Below are 21,036 nucleotides of genomic sequence, written 5' to 3'. Positions count from 1 at the left end.
TTTTAGAGGTTTTAAAATTAAACTGAAAATGATATAAAAATGATTCTCTAACTATTTAAAGGTAAAGGTTCTATGTTTGATCTTAACTCTTAAAAGGTCATTTTTTTTCTAGTCCTGGTATATTAAATTATATTTAGGATTGAGATTAGCTTAAAAAAGGGTTTTATTTTGCTCATTAGATACATTTAATTTGATTAATTAATTAATTTAGTTAATAATTTTGTGAAATCTAAGTTTCTGTCATATTGAAAAATCTGTCAGAATTTACTCTATCCGACGTAAAAATATTGAGGAATTTGGTGGGCAGTATACTTTCCATGTCCCCAGAAACGGTAAATTAAATGATTTACTTTATTTGGCTTATTTTGGAAAATTTATAATAAAGATTGAAATTATATAATTATGGAAAATTATGTCATTGTAAAAGAAATAGTAAAGATTATATATATATCTTGATTTTTTTAATAGCAAACGGCTGAATTTTTATAGTTAACAGAACTTTACTGCAGATAAAATGCAGATAGCTTTAGCAATAAAATATAATTTCAATTCGAGGAAATATCTGAAATAAAATTCAATTACAACCAACATATATTCAATGAAATTTTAATGAAAAATATTTGTAGATAATTGAAAATTATAATACTTTTTGTCCAAACGAAAGCGAAATATATAACAATGTATATTTACTTAATAAAAAAATAAAATAAATTGTGAAATGTAAATAACTAAAATTGAGCAGCTAACATGTAATTAATGTCTAAATTATTATATGAAACATTTTTAAATTTCCTGATATATACATAAGCAATTAAGCTAGCTTGCAAGTAAATTCTTTAATGATAAAATATTTAATAAATTAAAACTTATTAGAAAAGCAATACTTAGTAGAAATTTACTGTCGATGCATCTAAACGACTGGCCACCACGAATAATATAACGGGTTTCATCGGAATTACATTTAAGTGCCAATGGCCCATGCTCCAATTCCTTTTGTAAGAAGTGTGATTTAACTTCAGTGATGATTTTGCCACCATTGCTTATTTAAAAAGAACACGCTTATTTAAAAAGCGGCTTTTTATCTATGTACTCGGCGGCGCCCTTCGAGAAACTATTGTAAACGTTAAAAATTGATTAATTATTTGGTTGATATTATAATGGTTAATGTCTTATATTCTTATAACCATGTATTTATTGCACTTTTCTGAATATGTTACATCAGATATATTTCTGGAAATTCAGGAATAAATAATATATGATTTATTTCAGTAAATTCAGTTTTAAATTTATTTATGTGATGGGATTATTCAAGAAAATTAAAGAATTCACTGTACATTTAATTAATTCCATATATTGAAAAACATAATATAATTCATTCAAAACATAAAAATATGTGTTAAAGTTTTGTAACTATAATTTCTTAAATGAAATGATACAATTCAACTTTAAATGATTGCAATTTATTTTTATTATGTAACTTTTTTATAAATTTTTTTTTTCTGTATGAAATATACTCTTATGCATCTGACCTTATCCACTTTCAAGCAAATATTTCAAACTAAAAGAATCCGTACAACTTTTTATTAAAAAAGTCCCCTTTCTCAAATAATAAAATTTGTCTCTCGAAATCCAAATAAAGCTATGGTCTGAATTCAAAAAGAGAAAGAAAAATGAACCCCACAAGGGAGTCTAAACCCATTAAAGATCGATAAACTCAATCTTTTCTTGGAATATTTAATGGGTATTCTATTGCCTACTTAAAAATTTAGATAAAGAAGCGAATAAAACAATAGCTAAAAGACGACATTTTTAGATATCGATGCCGGGTACCTGTCGTCACTGACAATTTATAGCAAAGAGTTTCAGGAAATGAATTCAAAGAGAATTAGACATTTGAAACAGATTTTTGAATCCAGAAGAGAGCAAGAAAGGGCAAAGAGAAGAATTTAGAAGGGGAAAAAAAGGGAAGAACAATTTCTGAGAGAGAGAACGAAAGAGAGAGAGTGAGAGAGAACTAGAGTAAAATAAGAAAACAATTTCTCACAATTGCATTCTATATTACTTTTTATTTTTCTCCATTCATTTGAGCTCAGCACGAAGTCGGATATCTAATCAGATTACCAGACTGCAGAAACATACTGCTGATTCTTTGCATTATTCAAGCGCAGGCAACAGCGAAAGGTGAGACAGCTATTCTGTCTTCGAAAGTTTCAACAGGCAGATACGGGGTAGGCGCTCGAAATTGAAAATTTAAATAGATTTCATTTTTCTTTCTTTGTCTCTGATCCCGTTACTTCTTTTCTACTTTTCCTCCCAAGGTGATCTCCGCCTAGTTCCTCTTTTGCTAAATTAAAGTTATAAGCACGTGGAAATAACAAACAATAAAAAAAGAAACTAAAAAAGATACGTATTATTTGTCGTAAATATTAGGAGCAGGAACAAAAGCGAAACATTATTTTCTTATGTTATACCTTTTCTGGTAAGTTAGTTTTTGAAGGTGAGTGTATTTTACAAAGGAGACTTCAAAGAGTTCAAAATTGAATATGTATCATAAAATAATTTTGTTTTTGAAAATTGAAATAAAAAGAATTAAATGCACCTTGCGCTGTTTAAAAGTTTCACAGGGAAAAATATTATTACCTTGTCATTTCACTTATTCGTTTGAAAGTCATAAGTTTGAAACAACTTCAATTTAGGTAATCTATGTCTTGTTTTTCTGCAAAGGCGAATATTTAAAGCTATATTCTGGAAGTTTCAAGAAAAAATAAAAGTAGCAACTATGATGGAATATTAAAAGCAATAGTTAATTAGTTATTTGAATTCACAAACAATTATTTAAGCAGAAAATTTTTAATGTATGATTATAAAAAAAAACAACGAAAAAATCTATCAGAGAATCTAAGTATTTGATATTTATTAGCAAGTTTAATTTGAATCAAGTTTATCCCTTTCATTGCCTAAAAAGCGAAACAATTGACTTATAATTGATAAATGTATGCTGAACTACACATTTCATTCATCACAAATTTGAAAACTTTTTTTACTCTTAAAAAAGGAGATATTTACTTTTTAAGTAATCGCTTTTCGATAGAAAGTTCCGCATTTCTGAAGATTATTTTGAAATTTTTTTAGCGTTAATAAATCATACATCATCTGAACCAAATCAATGATTCTACAAACAATAAATTATTATGGAGTTTTACTTTATGTGAAAAAATATAATTTTCATCTTACTGAGAATGAATTAAATAATTAATTAATTATGTATAAAAGATGTTTTTCAGGGAAGTAAAATAGCACTTATTTAATGTATTCGGTTATTTATTGTATGAAGATTATTTAATTCTTTGTAGAAAGTAAATGGAAAAAGGTAATATTATTATTAATACTTTTTCTGCCCACACTTTTATTAATTAGCTTTTTAAATTGTTGTCTTATCTTTAATTCTTTTAAATCATCATGAAGGCAATTTTTTATTATTGCTTTCTTTTCCAAACTGCTAATTAATTTTCGTTGGTTTTTTCAATGGAATTTTGTAGCATTTTTTTTTTATTTCCAATGCTTAAGAAGAAAAACTTTAAATTCAATCAAAATTAAAATTTATATATCTGCACTTTATTTTATATTAATTCATTGAATTGAGCTGAAATAAATTAATCTCATATCTTTTATACCTTATTCAAAAACATAGGCACGCTAATCTATTAATGAGAAACAACATTCTATTTATAAATGGAAAATTTCACCTACTCTTTTGAAATATTGTTTTAAAAAATGGAAATAATCTACAATGCTCGAAATTAAAATTTCATTTCGAATCATTGTTCAAAATCAAACACAGACGGAAAGTCATATTAATTGTCTTGGTATAAAATGTGTATTGATCATATGTTCTTGTGTATTTATATAATTTTGATCAACTGTTAATCATACAAAATAATGTTTGATAGTATAGAAATATGTTTAAGGTTCCTTGTCAGAGTGTTCTTACTCTTCTGTGTTCAGTGAGAATAATAATAATTTAATATTTATTTCATAAATATTATTAATACTTATTAAACATTAAATTATTTAATCCTATCAATGATAGTTGAATTTCTCTGCTTAAAACAGATAGCAAAATTCAATATTATTGTTTCATTTTTTTGTATAATAATGCATAATACAATTTCCTTCATGCAGTACAAATATTATTTATAGTTATATCAAAAAGTTTTTGAACGTGAATTCGGAAATAATAAGTAAATTAGAGCTTGTCTTGGCTGTCATTTTCTAATAAAGTCATTTTATCCCATTTAAGTAAAAAAGTAAAATAATAAATAATAAATAAAATTCCAAATAACTTTCAGGAAACAGATTTGATAGTCTTGCATTTTCTTAATTCCTGTTTGTTACAATCATTCCATTTTTATTTCTTTTTTGCTTATAATTATATAATTAACATATAAATGTTATATAATTTTGGTTTTTGTTCTCCAAAGCGTTTTCCACTTATTTTTGATTCGCATTTTAATATAAATGTTAATAGATATCAGATTTCATGATTTCATGAAATATCTTTAAACAGAATATCAAATATCAATATAAAAATATTAGAACATTTCTAAATAACGAGAGTGTATTCAATTTGGAAATTTTTGTCTTAACTCTCAAAAGCGTTGTCCTCTTATTTTTAATTTATTTTTTAATGTAAATAGTATTAGATAATATTTTTATAATACATGATTTCAGGAATTTTTTGAAACATAATTCAAATCATCAATAATAAAAATATTAAAACCTTTCTAAATTCCATCAGGGATTTCAGTTCGTAAATATCAAATACCTTGTCCTTTTTTTTAAATTCAGTATAAAGTCTCAATTTATTGTTCAAAATTTAAAAAAATAAAATGAAACAACATTAATCTAAATAATAAAACAGTGTAACATCTTCTTTTAAAATACTATTAGTTTGAATTTTGTAGAGTGTTGAAACTTTCAAACAGCAGATGAAACGTAAATTATCCATTAGCAAAATTGTTGAGAGTGAACAGTCTACTGGGGAAGCAGTAACAGTTCGCCCCAAACCTGTAACACGACAACAGGGTATGCAGAGCAAGGGGAGCCCACCCCTATCTACTATGAAAATGAGGCAGAACGCGGATTTCCGGCCACTCAACACCGATTTCGACCCCTCCTCATCACTTCAATTTCTCTTTCCGCCATCCTCCAAATGAAGATCGGGTTACTATGGTGATAGACTGGTTTTAATTAAATATCCCGTGATGCAGTGCCTCTTCATGGAGATAAAAACCATCCCGAGTGAAACTTTAGACACCCTTCTCGGTTTCATAAGCATCGGCCAAGAGTGCTTCGGAAAGGGTTAGGTTTTGGAAAGGGGGGAAGGGAGATTCTCTATTATTATTTGCATCCAAAAGTTTGGAGGAGAATAAGATTATGGAAAATATAAGAAGGATTATTTTTAAAAGCGCGTACTACAATGATGTTTATGTTGAAAAGGCTTAATTATATGTAATAGATGTTCTTATCAAGGAAACAATGGGGATACGACGATGGAATGTGTGAACAAATTGGTATAATATTTTTTTGTCATTTTATGTTCATGTAATTACTATATGGGTTTTGTTTACTTGTAAATGGAATTCGAGGTGATATGCTGACAAATTGAACTAACAATGTGAGGCTGTTATTCTTAATTAGCACAGAAACTTACATCACTTTATTAATTTTATTGCTTTATTATGTATAAAGATACGTTTGGCAAATGCATGTAACAGAGAAATTATTCAATTTTTCTCACTGGAGAATTATTAGATATTTTCTTCCAATACAAATTTTCATGATATTTGAATGGAATTAACGGATGTAGATTTATGACCATTTGCAGTCAGATTTCTAAGACTTCTACTAAGGTTTTTTGAATTATTAAAACTTTTGAATAAATGTTAACATGACATCATTTGTTATAATAAACACAAAAAAAATGTTCTTATTTATTAGCATTCTTAGTTCGTGGGATTATAAATAAAATGTTTGAATATATTATATTATATAACATATTCATAACACTTTAGTTAGATAAATTTATTGATTTCTGTTTTAAAGTGCATCTAATTAAAGTTTCAAAAAATATTTTTCATTTTGAGAAGTTCATAATTAATCTTTCGGAGATACATTCAAAATTTATGCACGTGTGTCAATAATCTGTCATGTTTTTTTAAATGTTTTTTAAACGATTTTAGTTATTTATGATTAATTTTGGTTTTATTAAATATGAATGATTGTTAAAATATATTGTAAAAATAAATAAAAAATATAAAATCCATAAATATATAAAATATATTGGATGAAAAAACATACATCTTAAAAAAAATATTGAGAATTTTCATCGTTTAACTTTTGAACTAACATTGGTGATAGATTTTTGACTAAAAATATGAATGATATTTTTTTAAAGCTGATAACCTTTAATAAAAAATTTTAAAACAAAAATCGTTAAAAAATATTTAAAAAATAATAAGTACTGATGTGGGTACACAGAGTTTTGAAAATGTCCAAGAAAAATCAATTTTTCACTACTATTCTGCCTATTTTGTAGCAACAGAAAGAAAAAGAGGAAAAATACAAAGAGATTTCACTAATCATTCTTCCTGTGTTTAATTTTCACATTCTGAATTTCATTATAGAAATAAACGTAATTTAAATCTATTGACTATCTCACATTTAAAAAAAATTCATTTAGTTTAATTGATTCAGTATTCTAACTAGATTATATTTTAAAGAAATATGAAAATCGATATGAGAAAATCCAAAAACTGAAAGAAACAAAGAGAAAAAAAAAACACCCGACATCTTTAAATAAACAACAGCAACAACAATAATATAATGATTCGATTTTGTAGTTTGTAAAATTTTCAAGCTTTTATAGAGAAAACTGAGATTTCGGATTCTGAAATAGTGCATGTTAACGGTCCAACACTTGTAGACAACCTAGGGCTCTCCTCAGGTCACTGATTTAATATAATCTGCCACACAAGAGCCGGCAGGTAAAATTAATTAATATCATTTGCTTGCGTCTGGTTGGTTGCGCAAGGTAATGTAGTGTCCAGAGAAAACCGGACGATCCGTGGTCATCTAATATGGACGAGCCTGTGCCTCGGGTTAGTTTAAATCGGACCATGCCTCATAGCAAGCTCATAACGATGGGGGCATACACTGGATCAAGTCTCTCGGGTGAAATGGAATGGCCTATGTAGACATAGTGTATAAGTTAACCATAGATCCCCCCCTTCTAAATCCTACTCCCCCGCGTATCAACAGGAGCGGAGAAATGTGACGCCAAATTGCGTCCACAGGAGGTCTGTGTTTCCGCTGTCTAACCCTTCATGTATTGGGTTGCTTTAAACTATTGAAGGCACAGATAGGGTGTCAGACTCCTAAATTGATGCGGCCTTCTTTTTGGGGGGAGGAAGGGGCTCAGAAACTAGGTTACCTAGATTATACCTAAACAGATAATTAAAAATGAAATTTTGGATTCATAAGACATCTGCTGCTTTATACCACTGATATTTCATACTCGTTTGAACCAATAGTCCAATATATTCAGATGGATTAAATTATAATCTGGAAATTCATGAGATAAATACTAGCATTATGTCTTTTCTACAGATTAATTCTGAATTCTGCGGATAACATAAAAAGAAATGGATTAATTGAATTAAGTATTCATAAAATGATTTGATCTATTACATATTTAGGATAGGAGCGTAGAATGACATTCACGAGAGGACTGTGTTTCAGCTTCTAGTCTTTTATGCATTCTGTTTCTTTAAACTACTGAATGCAAAAATTGAATGCCAAGCTCCTAAATTGTTGCGTCATTCTTTTTTTTTTTTGAGGGGGGGGGGCAGGAACAGAGTTACGTAAATTACACATAAACAGAACATTTTAAATGAAATTTTGGATTCATAATATGTATGTTGCTTTATATCACTGACATTTCAAACTCATTTTCTTTAATATATGTTGATGAATCAAATTATAAATCGAGGTTTCATGAAACAAACACTAACGTTATTTCTTTTCTATAAATTGAATCTGAAGTCTAAAAACATAAAAAGAGACAGATTAAATGAATTAGGTACCATGCAATGATTTAATATGTTATGTCAAGTAAATCAATTATTCGTTTGATCAAATTCTGTAGATAAATCGTTTAAAATAAATTATACATTATCTAAGGTTTGAATTTTCTTATGTCTATTACATTATATTTTATAATATATCAATAAGTCAGTTTTTTTTGTTAAGTTTTTAATAGAAATGAAACATTTTAGATTTAATTTTATTTCAAACATAAAGTTGATATAAAGTTCTAAAAATACGAATAAAAAATACGCAATGTAATTATTTGTCCCAACTGCAAACTTATAAAAAAATTCAATAATACTATTTGTTATTATCAATAATAATACTATTTTCAATACAATATCCCTATTTTTTTTTCAATATTACTTTTTTTAGTAATACTATTTCAATATTACTATTTTTTCAATATTCTATTTTTCAGTAATACTATTTTTTCAATAATACCAATTTATTATACTATTTTCATAAATACTATAAAAATTTTATTGCCCACAATGATTGCAAAAATTTTGATAACTCTCTCTTTTTTTGATGTTTCAATATTAAAAAAAAAAAAAAAAAAAAAAAAAAAAAATGAGAAATTTTCTTAACTGTTCATTCATTTTCAAATTTCGAAAAAAATTAAAATAATATTTAAATCTTTTTCCATTATTAGTTTGTGATCTTACATTGTTTAGCTATAAGATATGTAAGTAGTGGTGTGAAAAAAAGTCCTGGTATCTAAAATGCGATAGCAGTAATACTGAAACAGTAAAAAAAAAAAAAATGCAATCAGAAATTGATAGCAATTACTGAGCTGCACAAAATGAGGCTGTAGAAAGCCTCAAATATTTATTAGGCTCTAACGTAGACTTTTAACTTCCTCATTTACAAGGAAGGTGAGTGGGTAGTGGTGTGAAAAAAAGTCCCGGTATCTAAAATGCGATAGCAGTAATACTAAAACAGTAAAAAAAAAAAAAATGCAATCAGAAATTGATAGCAATTACTGAGCTGCACAAAATGAGGCTGTAGAAAGCCTCAAATATTTATTAGGCTCTAACGTAGACTTTTAACTTCCTAATTTACAATATAATACCTATACATGCACTAGATTTTCAGTAAAAAAAGAATTGTGATGCTTATTATCATTTGATTCGAATGGATTTAACTCGTGAATATAATTATCCTACCAGTTCCTTTTTTTATTCATAAAAAATTGTACTACTTGTATTCGATATTATATACTGTTTTATATAAAACATATATAAATATTATCTATGTTTTATATACTGTTTTATATAAAACATATATAAATATTATCTATGTTTTATATACTGTTTTATATAAAACATATATAAATATTATCTATGTTTTATATACTGTTTTATATAAAACATATATAAATATTATCTATGTTTTATGTACTGTTTTAATTTAATCATGAAGTTTCATTAGCGAATTGTATGAACAGTACGATTGTATGATTGTACATTAAGTATTGATTCAATTATATTTAAGCAATGACAAATTTGAACATCATAAAACATTGTAATATTAATTTTATAAAATATTGCAACATTATTTTATAATTGTATAAAAACTAATAAGTTAAAGTTTCTAAATTAAAAATATGAATTCTTTCTATCATTTTTTTAAAAAAAATTATAAGATTTTTTTTTTACTTTTTATACAAAAAATATTTATTGAAATTTTAAAAATATTTCTATTTAAACACTCTGAAAAAAAATCCAGGTATTTTTATAAATATCAAAGGTAGGCTGTTTTTAAAAATATTCCACTTTTAGATTTAAATCTCCAATCTAATATATAATTTATTCATAATAAATATTTCTAATTTATTCTTCTGTTATCAAGCTCATTAACTGCAAATTTCGTTTTCAATGAAAAAGAATAATATTGTTGTGGACCGAAATTGATAGCTTAAACTATTTACTTTCTATATTATTTACTATTTTTATCCATACACTATTTCAGTCATTAAGTGTTATTAATTATATATATATATATATATATACTATTTGATTTAAGGGTTGCAATCAGCAATAGTTATAACATTATAAAAACCAATAAGTTTCTAAGAAAAAAATGAATTCTTTCTTTCAATATTTTAAATATAATTATAAAAGTTCATTTTCACTTTCTATGCAAAAAAAATCCATTGAACTTTAAGAAAATATTCTTATTTAAACATTCTGAAGGAAAAAAATCCCTTTATTTTTATAAAAATAAAATGAAGGTTGTTTTTAAAAATATCAAACATATAGACTTAATTTTTCAATCTAATATATTAATAATAAATACTTATAATTCTTCTTTTTAGTTTTGAAGCTCATTAATTGTAAATGTCTTTTTCAATTAAGAAGAAGAATATTGCAGCAGACCGAAGTTGGTGGCTGAAACTGAACGTAATTCGCTTCAAAGAACAATTTTAACTCTTTTTTTTTTAAGCCTTTAATCAATAATAATAACAGCCTATATTTTCTTATCCTATGCATCTGATCATTTCTACTAATTAGAACTTATTTTAATAATCTGAATCTTATAACTACTTCCTTATCATCCGGTTTCTCGTTTAAAATAATTTGTATCATTTTCCGATTTCATTTCAGCAATCTAAAGCCAATCATTCAAATTAATCACATCGGCATTTATTTCTTGAGCCAAAAAAACGAATGCAAACAAATCTAAATAATTTCCTTTTGCAGCCTTGAAAAATAACTATAAAAGAAAAAAAAGTAACGCGTTAATGCCTTTATTTGTTTTCATTGTTATAACATAATTGAAAACAATCTAACGCCTTTCGGGAAAATAACGCAACCCAGAAAGGGAAGAAACGTCCCCTTTCAACAGAAGAATCCTGGTGAAAACTCGGAATAGGTTATAATGAGACATCGTTAAAATAATCCACTAGACCGAGCGTGAAAAATGATAGCGCGAATAAATATCCAATAATTCTTTTTCCGCGTCCCAAACTACCCCATGTGCGGAAAAATTATATCCGCATGTAACGCGGGGAGCTAGACTTCACCCCAGCTCTTGACACAATCTTCTCGAGACCAATTATGTCAACGCCATACCTTGACAATTATGCCACCAGGCCCATGATTTATGCATTGCAGGTCAAGCGGAATCAGAATTTCTCAAAGATTATGGGACTAAGTGAGAGAAAACGTTTCCGACGCCTCGTCTTCTCTTATTTTCTGTTTAGGTTGACTCTGCATAAATGTTTAGAAATTAGTTTTCGGTCGTACAACGTGAATAAACAGAAAATATTTGTATTTAATACAAAGTTGCATTTAATGGAAGGAAATAGTTTAGTTTCGAGGCATATAAGTGATAGTAATGTTTTGGTTTTATATCTTATACATAATTCAAAACTATTTTTATCGTTATTTTTGTTTCATATTTGGTACCAGAAACGGTAGACCGTGTTGGATTCCTAGGGAGATCTAAAATGCGTTGCTGTTTAACCTTTCATCGCAGTTCTTATGTTTTCATGTTAGTATGAAATCATATGGAAAACAAACATATTAATTGTCATTTTCACAAACTTATTAATGAAATCAATGTGAGATTAATTTATTATCTTAATTAAAATTAAATTGTTAATCTACTGAAGAGAAACATGCAAACAAAAGTTACAGAAGAATGCTGGTATGAACAAATATTTGTTGGTTTTGTTGGAGTGTATTAGTTTCGAAGCATATAAATGATATTAATATTTTGAAAATAATAATATTACACAAAATTCAATATTTCTATTTTTTATCGTTATTTTTGTTTCATATAAATGGTTGGCCTTGGTTGATTCTTATATGGGATTTCTAGGGAGGTCATCCGAGTGTGTTAATAGGTTGCTGTTTAATCTTTCATAGAGGTTCTTATGTTTTCATGCTGCTGTGAAATCACATGGGAATTTGAGAGCCATATTAATTGTCATTTTCACAATTTGATTAATGTAAATCAATGTGAGATTAATTTATTACCTTAATTAAAATCAGATTGTTTATCTACTGAAGTTAACAGAAGAATGTTGATGAAAGTAAATATTTGTTGTTGTATATTAGTTTTGAGACAAATAAGTGTTACTAATATTTTGATTTTATATATTATACGAAATTCAAAATTTTTATTCTGATCGTTATTTTTATTTCATATTTGGTCGCAAAAATGATTAGCCTTGATTAATTCTTATATGGGATTCCGAGGAAGGCCTGACGAGTGCATTAACAGGTTACTTTTAAATCTTTCATTGGAATTCTTATATTTTTATGTTGACATGAAATCATGCGTTAGTTTGAGGGCCTCATTAATTGCCATTTTCACCATTTGTTTAATTTAAAACAATCAGAGATTAATTTATTGCCAAAATTCAAATCGGACAATTACAAGTTATTTTTTAATGTTGTATTGTTACAGAATAACTAACCATTGAACTTTCAGAATAAACACCTAATTCTATGCTGTATAACAATTAAAGTGTCTTAGATAAAAAAAAATTGTATTAAGATATTTCGATCATTGAATATATATGATTTATTAATTATTATCAATAAAAATTACCGAAAATTTTCCTCCCCAGTTATTGCCCTGATATATACTTTTACAATACTGTTAACTCTTCTTAAGTAATTTATCTCATCATGAAAAATTGTTTAGTCTTTTAAATCAATCGATTAGTTATTTTTCCTCTAAAATACAAAATTACGAGGTCCGTCCCAAAATAGCCCTAGTGTTGTTTCAAACGGGACGTTAATATAACCAAACCAAATCCTCTAAAATACAGTTTAAAATCAGAATGTTATAAATGTATGCATAAGATGTTTAGTTAAAATTAATAAGAAATTCTATTATTTCTTCATACAAGAATTATAGGCATCTGGGTTACATTTTATACCCGAAGTTCTAAACATATATAAAAAACGAATGGGCCTCAGAGACTAAACATTTTTAGAGAATATAAAAAGTTTAAAACTAAGATCATTTTTTTTTGCCTATATACTTTCCTAATCGCTAAAATATGATAATACTAAATTCTTTTATTTGCGATATACATTTAGATGTAATGATTTTAATTTTTTAATTAATTCTATAGGAAAAAATTTTAAATGATTAATTTTATGAAGTTTAGAAATTATCAGTATGGAAATTTACTGTTTAATGATGTTAGAATCTTACTTAAAATTTCTTTTGAAAAACATCTTTTAGTATGCAGTAATATTGATGAAAGAAAAAAAGAACTTCAATAAGCTAAAAAAATAACGTGACTAGCTAAAGGTGCAACACTTTAAAAAAGTGCTATTGATTATGCATAAACAATAATTTAGCGTGATTGTCATATGAAGCTTAGAAATTATCAGTATGGAAATTCACTGTTTAATGATGTTAGAATCTTACTTCAAATTTCTTTTGAAAAATATCTTTTCGTATGCAGTAATATTGAAGAAAGAAAAAAGAACATCTTCCGTAAGCTAAAAAAAATAACGCGATTAGCTTAAGGCACAACACTTTAGAAAACTGCTATTGATTATGCATAAACAATAATTTAGCGTGATTGTCATACTAACACATTAATTTTACCATAATATCGCCTACAATTTGCATTAATAAGTTATTTATTAATAAGTTCATTAATAAGTTATTTATTAATAAGTTAATTAATAAGTTATTTATTAATAAGTTCATTAATAAGTTCATGTATTATAAGTTTATTAATAAGTTCATTAATAAATTCATGTAATTATAAGTTCATGTATTATAAGTTTATTAATAAGTTCATGTAATAAGTTACAGAAGGATGTAACTAATTTGTTGTGATCTTCTTCAAATAGTATTCGATTGAATATAATAATCTTCTGTTGTTAAATAATTATAACTCATAATTTAACTAACAAACTTAATATAGCATAAAAAAAACTAAAATGAATAAATTTCAACTTCTAATAAATACAAGCTTAATATATTTAAAAGTGGCGAAAACTTTGCAATAAATTATGCGATTTTACTATACAAAAGTATTTTTTTTTTAATTTCCAATTATTCTCATTTCTTAGTAGCCTAAAGTGATCCTAATACACTTTTATCTCAACAATAATTTTAAAGTTGTGAGAATTAATCTATTTAGTATACTGAAATTCTCTGATACATAATTTTCAATATAAATATACAAGAAATGATATATATATATTATTTGATTTATTCGCAACTAAAATTTATTACCTATTCAAACTAAAACCAAAAAAGAACTTCATAGTATTTAGAGAGCGCAATTGCAGCTACTTCCAAAACACAGATGAATTGATACAAAAGTATTAGAATCAAGTTAGTAGGAAAATCAAAAAAAAAAATCAAATAAAAATTAAACCAAAAAAATTATAAAAAATATAAAAAAGAATCCGGCCTGAAGACTTTTTTTAGGGTCACCCTCAGGCAGGGATTCAAAGAAACGGATTTTTTCTGTGAGGAAATGCAGCCATTTCAGGGGATTTTCGGGTCACGAGGAATCATTATTAGACAAATGTCTGCATTTCCTCACAGAAAAATTCCCTTTCTTTGAATCCCTGCCTGAGGGTGACCCTTGAAAAAGTCTTCAGCCCGGATTCTTTTTTATATTTTTTATAATTTTTTTGGTTTAATTTTTATTTGATTATTTTGATTTTCCTATTAACTTGATTCTAATACTTATATATATATCAGAACATAATCTTGGTTGAAACATCTATGACAGAGATATGAAATTTATTTGTAAATCTAAATTTATTTAATGCCGTAGTACCCTTTTTTTGTAATTGTAAGACGCATAGAAACATTTATGACGTCATTCACGAATATTGTAATCTATTGCATCTTTGTTTTGCAGTATCATTTTCAGATATGTACTTTAAAATCCATTTATTACTTATCATTCACTTGCAGTAAAAGATAAAATTTCCAATCTTACAAGGCTTCTAAAAATTTAAACAACATTTTCCATTGCGGCAACTAACGTATTTTTCTTTATTGTGTAATTCAACTTTGCCTCATAGTTGTTATTGTAAAGGCGTATTTTTCTTTTTCCCCTTTATTTTATTGTTTTTAAATCCTTATATTATCCATTCCCTGCTATAGGAAAATTGTAATAAATCATGTTTCACAAAGATAGAGTGGGATGGGTACATGGCGATCTGAAAGCTATGCCGTTCTTCATTGATATCGCAATTTTTCTCTGCTCTCCATGTACAATTGAGTTGAAAACTAAGTCAGTTTGAGTTTATTGGCTTTAGAATCCATTTATAACTTACTTTTCAATTATATTGAGCATTTGTAAAATGTAAAATTTCCAATCTTGAGTGGGATCTCAAAATCTGAATAATGTTTTTTTTATTTCAACAACTAACTCGATTTTTCATTCCTGTAATTTAAAAATAGGTATCTTAAACGTTCTTTTACTTCTTTTTCGTTTATTGTTACTTCTTATTTTATTCAGTTATTGCAGTAGGCAAATAGCCATAGATCCTTTTCTGAAAAGCAGAACAAATATTACAAATTCATCTCTCGTATCAATTACAAATTCATAGGCCATTACTGCTATTGCTTTATAGGATGTGTTTTAAATACCTCTTCGTTCTCCTTTCTGTGTTGGCTAACATAAGAAAATCTTTAATAAAAGAAGACACTGATCCTGGCTTAGTATTTCTTGGGATTTTAAAAGAAGGCACCAGAACTAATAGCAACAGTTACAAAATCAATTTATCCTATTTTATTTTCCTCTTTTTTTCTCACTTTTTAAAACATTCTTATGCTATTAACTCAACACAAGAGAAAAAAAATCTTCATAAATCTTGTTTCTCAAAGACTAAAAGGGATATATGACAATTTGACAGCCATGCCGATCTTTACTGTTATTGTAATCTATTTGCTTTCTACTTACATTTGAGTAATGTTATGACTCATTTTGAGTTTTGATTATCCATAGGCTTTAAAATCTATTTATTATTTTTCAATTATGTTAAACATTTTGCAAAATGGTAAAATTTTGAATCTTTAGGCGGATTTAAAAATACGAATCATGCATTTCCCTTCAACAACTAACTCAATTTTTTTTATTGTTGTAATCGACGAATATGTATCTTTATTTCACCGGTTTTATTGAAAAACGTTCTTTTATTTCTTTCATCTATTGTTGCTTTTTTTTGTTTCCTTTTATTTCATTCACTCACTGCAGCAGAAAATCGTCATAGATCCTATTTCTGAAAGACAGAACAAATACTGCAGCAGTCATCTCTAGTATCAATTACAAACCATAGTCCATTACTACTATTGCTTTCCGAGAAGGGGGGAGGGGTCGCTTTTTCAATACTGCTTCGTTCTCTTTACTGTGTTGGCTGACATAAGAAAATCCTCCCCGCCAAAAAAGACACTGATCCGGGTTTAGTATTTCCTGGGAGTTAAAGGGAGAACCCCAAGGCTAGTGGCAACTGTTACGAAATGAATTTATCCGAGCAGTAGCAGCAGTTCTTTTATTTTTAGAACGTACCAGACTGCTTTCACTTCAAACGAATTGAAGCCCTTTTTTTTCTTTTCATTTTTATATTCTTTTTCGTTTCAGAAATTCTCAGATCCGTGTTTACCTCTTTTCAGATCTCTTTCGCTTTTGCCGGGAATAACGAAACACGAAATTAGTTGAAAAAAAAATAAAACAAAAAGAATCCAAAAATAAATAAATAAATAATAAAAGCTGCTGCGTGATTTTTTTATTTCTTTTCTTTATTTTTTTACCTCCTCTTTTTGAAACACTTTTTACTTGTCTCTCTAAAAGCAATCTAACTCCACGTGTTTTTGTTTCGAGCCTTTAAAACTCCAGTCTGAGAAATAATGGTAATAAAAAAGCAATTTCACATGTAACGACAATTAAGTTAACATCAAGGAGTTACTTCTCTTAAACAACATTTTTTTTATGTTTTCCTTTTTTTCTATTAGCATTGGCGGTAAAGAGATGCTAGATAAATAATTAATGATCTCTTTAATGAACTTTTATTTTAAACCGAATTGACAACCTTGTTCTGTTGTAAGTGAATAATTTATTTTCTCAATAAAGCTTGCTGAACATAATTAATTTTTAAACACGATAGAAAACAATAAAAAATTCCTCTGTCAAATTCGTTTAAGTAAGAATTTCCCTTTATATTTTGCTTATTCAATGAGCCTTTTATAATCCTACTAAATGCATCCGACAGGATTTATATTTTTATCTTCTTTATACATTATATTTTTATCTTAATAAGACAGTAAAAAGGATAAAATGTGATATGTTTTAATTAAAATAACTGTGAATTTGTTAAATTTTTTATTTGATTTATGAAACCTAAGATAATAAATGACACTTTAGTTGAAAATGATACTCAATTTCACTGCAAACTTTCTTTTGTAGATATCATAAATAAATTATTTCTTTATATTACACAGATTCTGAATAGATTATGTCTATAAAAAACCAACATTAAGGATCAATGTATTAAATAAGAAACAGGTTATTATTATAAAAAAATTACCACAAGAAAATAAATTATAGATTTTTAAATTAGTTTTGCTTGTGCCACATATTAATGATTTCACTTTTTACCAAATATCATAATTTTGTGCCATAATTGAAAATAAATTTATGATATTTGTCAGCAATTACTTATTTTGTTAAACAGTGTAGTTTTCTGATTTCCATTTAATTTAAATATTTGCACGCCGTAAATTTTTCTTAGAAGAGTCACGATGCTCCTTGGTTTTTAATGAATCTTTATTAAAATGCTGATGATTTCTGATATTTCCTAATTCAGACATTTTATTTCGTTGTTTCATTCTTTTCATTGGCATTGAATTATTAACCAGTTAATTGTTTTTGACGAGTATACTCGTCATGGAAAAAGTACAATATTTTGTACATGAGTTTATTCGTCAGGAGTAATAAGAAGCATTCTTCGCATGTTCTTTTCGTTCATATGCAAAAAAATGTAAGTTAGTTTAAATAAATAAATAAATGTGATTATTGAAATAAAAAAATAAAATTCATTTCATTACAATATAAATTCTTATTACACATACTCTGTGTTTGACGAGTATACTCGTCAGCGCTAAATTTTTGCGAACAATTTAGATACGCATTTTCCGAAGAGGTCGAAACAATTGATTAGTAAATTTCAATGCTTGAATTCTGTTGTGATATTAACCGGAATTTTTAATCTTTTCATTTAAATACTATTGGAATTGATTTTAATATAAGTTGTGGTGTGATTTAAGTGGCATTTTAAGAATATAAAATTGGTTGTTAGTTGTTGCATGAATTTTTGAATAAATTTAAAAACACGTATTTTATTAAAATTATAGTACTGAAATTTTATCTTTGCATTTTAGAAATTTCTCATTTAGTATTTGGATAAATATATAAAAAGTATCAATCAATCAGATATCAAAATATCGATCAATTTATCATTAACACTTTTATAATTTGTGAAGTAACTCATATTAAAGAAATAGAATAATGAAATTAAATTTTTAAAGTAGAATCTATGAAATATATCAAAACATATTAGTTTTGTTACTTAAGAAAATTATTAAAAGTGTTTGGGAGGAGAAAATATTAAAAGAAATAAGTTAATAAACTGGTTATATAAATCATCCTTTCGATAAAATACAACAGTAATCAATTTTGAAGACTTTTATCAGCAATCTTAACTTCATCATTGTACGCTCAGTATTGTTAATTCTGTTTCGCATTTCCTGTCGATTAATTTTAGAATTGAAATAAAATATGTATTATATATTTTTATATATACAAAAATCGAATTCTAATATTACTGCTTATTTAAATCGTAATGCAGAACTAAATAATTATCTTGTTTTTGCTGTATTTCTCTTCAATCAATTGTGTGAAATCATGACCGATATTTTTCACTTACATTTGAAGTGATTTTTGATTCAGTGGGTAAATTAATTTTTAAATGTGTTTAATATATTTTCGCCCATATCTGAAATTAAGAAAATTTACAAATTGAAGGTTCTACTCTTTCAACTACAGTATATTTATCTACTGGTAGAGAATTTAGAATCTAGTGATATATTATGATTTCTATTAAAATAATATATATATTATAAACTTCTATAAAAATAATAATTATATGTTATCAAGTAAATGGTTTGAATAAAATAATGGAACATATACAGCTAATGCAGTGCATAATACGGTAATACAAAATGTGTTGCCAAAAGAATGGTATAAATGAAAGACAGGTAAAAAAAAAGCAGCAATTTGATATAACTGATAAATTATGGTACAAGAAATGTTTCTCAAGACATTACATACCTAAGAAAATTTATCATATTCATGCGATTGCTGTACCATTTCAAGTATAAGAATTATTTTTTGGTTTATTATGAATGCACCAAATCGGAACACGTTTATGCTTTTACCACTTCGCATTGGGGACGAATGTCTTGAATAACAAATAAAATATTTTATTTTGATTTACCCGCTGATGATCTGTATCTATATAAGATCATGGTCTATATAGCTGTCACAAGATAAACGATGTTCAATTCATACGTCTGTAGGAGAGGCTGGGATTCTTTCTCCACTATTGAGGAAGAGGCGATAACACTAAGTGATGCTTCTTGCTTGTCCTTTTTAGTCAAAAATAATGGTATCTTATAGAAAACCACTTGAGAGCTCTACAAATAGTAGGTGCGGTATAGGTATATATAACTAAAATATATGTTTCAAAAGCATGCTCAGATTATCTATACTAATATAAAATAAATAACTTTTCATTACTTGTTCATGAAATAATTTATTCTCCAACTTAATTACAAATAATTTCAAATAATTTTTATGTAGAATATAATCATAAAACATTATAACAAACTTCCTTGTTAAGGAAAGGGATGTATAAATCGATACACTTTTACAAATCCTTGAAACTGTTTTAGGTACCCTACACGCCTACAAATCCAGATCATGACCAACGTCTGGTAATTCTCACTTTTGCACTCTGTGGTGGTGTGGCTGGTATTTTACTAGCTGCTGTGGCTGCATACCTTGTCCGGAGACATTCGAAATCACGAGATAAACTTCAAAATATTACTCAACCAGATACAGAAGCAAGCCAAGATTATCAGGTAAGAGACATTTTACTCTCAGAAGCGATTGATGTATTAAATTTGCAGAACTGAGGCATTCCCAATTTTTCTCAGTGTATTAAATAAACTAGTTTACTTATTTATTTTATTTTCAAGAATCGAAATGCATTATCTAAATGCAGAACAATCACTTTAGAAATAGCAGCATATTCTAATATGCCTCTAAAACTTAATTGTTTTGTATTGGAATAGTTTTAATGCTGCATTGTTTTTCAAATTTATTATTAACATGGGTTTATTTCTACTAATTGGTAATTCATAAATAGTTTTTTTAAGAAAAATAATAATTTTGGAAAAATCTATGAATATCAGTCAAGAAGCAAATATATGTTTTTCAGTTTAGTATTTATCTGAAGAAATAACGAAGCAAAAGGCTTCTGCTGTTCAGTGGCAGTTTCTTCGAAATATCGCGCCAAGTTCTCCAGATAAGGCAAGAAGTCATCCCAATTATTTATAATTATGTAGGGGAAAGAATCCTCCTAATTGTTTATAATTAAATAGGGGAATGATTCAACCTAGTTATTTATAAATATACTTTTTCGGCAAGTATTTATTTTTATATAATGCAACATCTAATATTTAAAAAACTAATAAAATTGATACAATTTGGGATTTAGGAAGAAAAAAATAACAATAGACACGTAGACAATAATGAAAAATGGAAATTTTCGACAATATTATTTAATTTGATTTCGAAAATGAAAATGTCCTAAAATATTTAAG

General features: G+C 26.7%; 1 protein-coding gene across 1 annotated transcript in view; it reads left to right on the top strand.

The window, feature by feature from the left end:
• The window catches only part of LOC129967124 (receptor-type tyrosine-protein phosphatase N2-like), a 595,790-nt gene that overhangs the window by 505,721 nt on the left and 69,033 nt on the right, over positions 1–21,036 (top strand). Inside the window, exon 15 of the mRNA XM_056081809.1 lies at positions 20,104–20,292. Within this exon, the coding sequence (XP_055937784.1) occupies positions 20,104–20,292 (189 nt within the window). The remainder of the gene's footprint in view (positions 1–20,103; positions 20,293–21,036) is intronic.

Source organism: Argiope bruennichi, chromosome 4, assembly GCF_947563725.1.
Source record: "Argiope bruennichi chromosome 4, qqArgBrue1.1, whole genome shotgun sequence".
Taxonomy (NCBI): Eukaryota; Metazoa; Arthropoda; class Arachnida; order Araneae; family Araneidae; genus Argiope; species Argiope bruennichi.
Note: the sequence above shows the minus strand (reverse complement) of the source record. Positions and strands in the feature narration are given on the sequence as shown.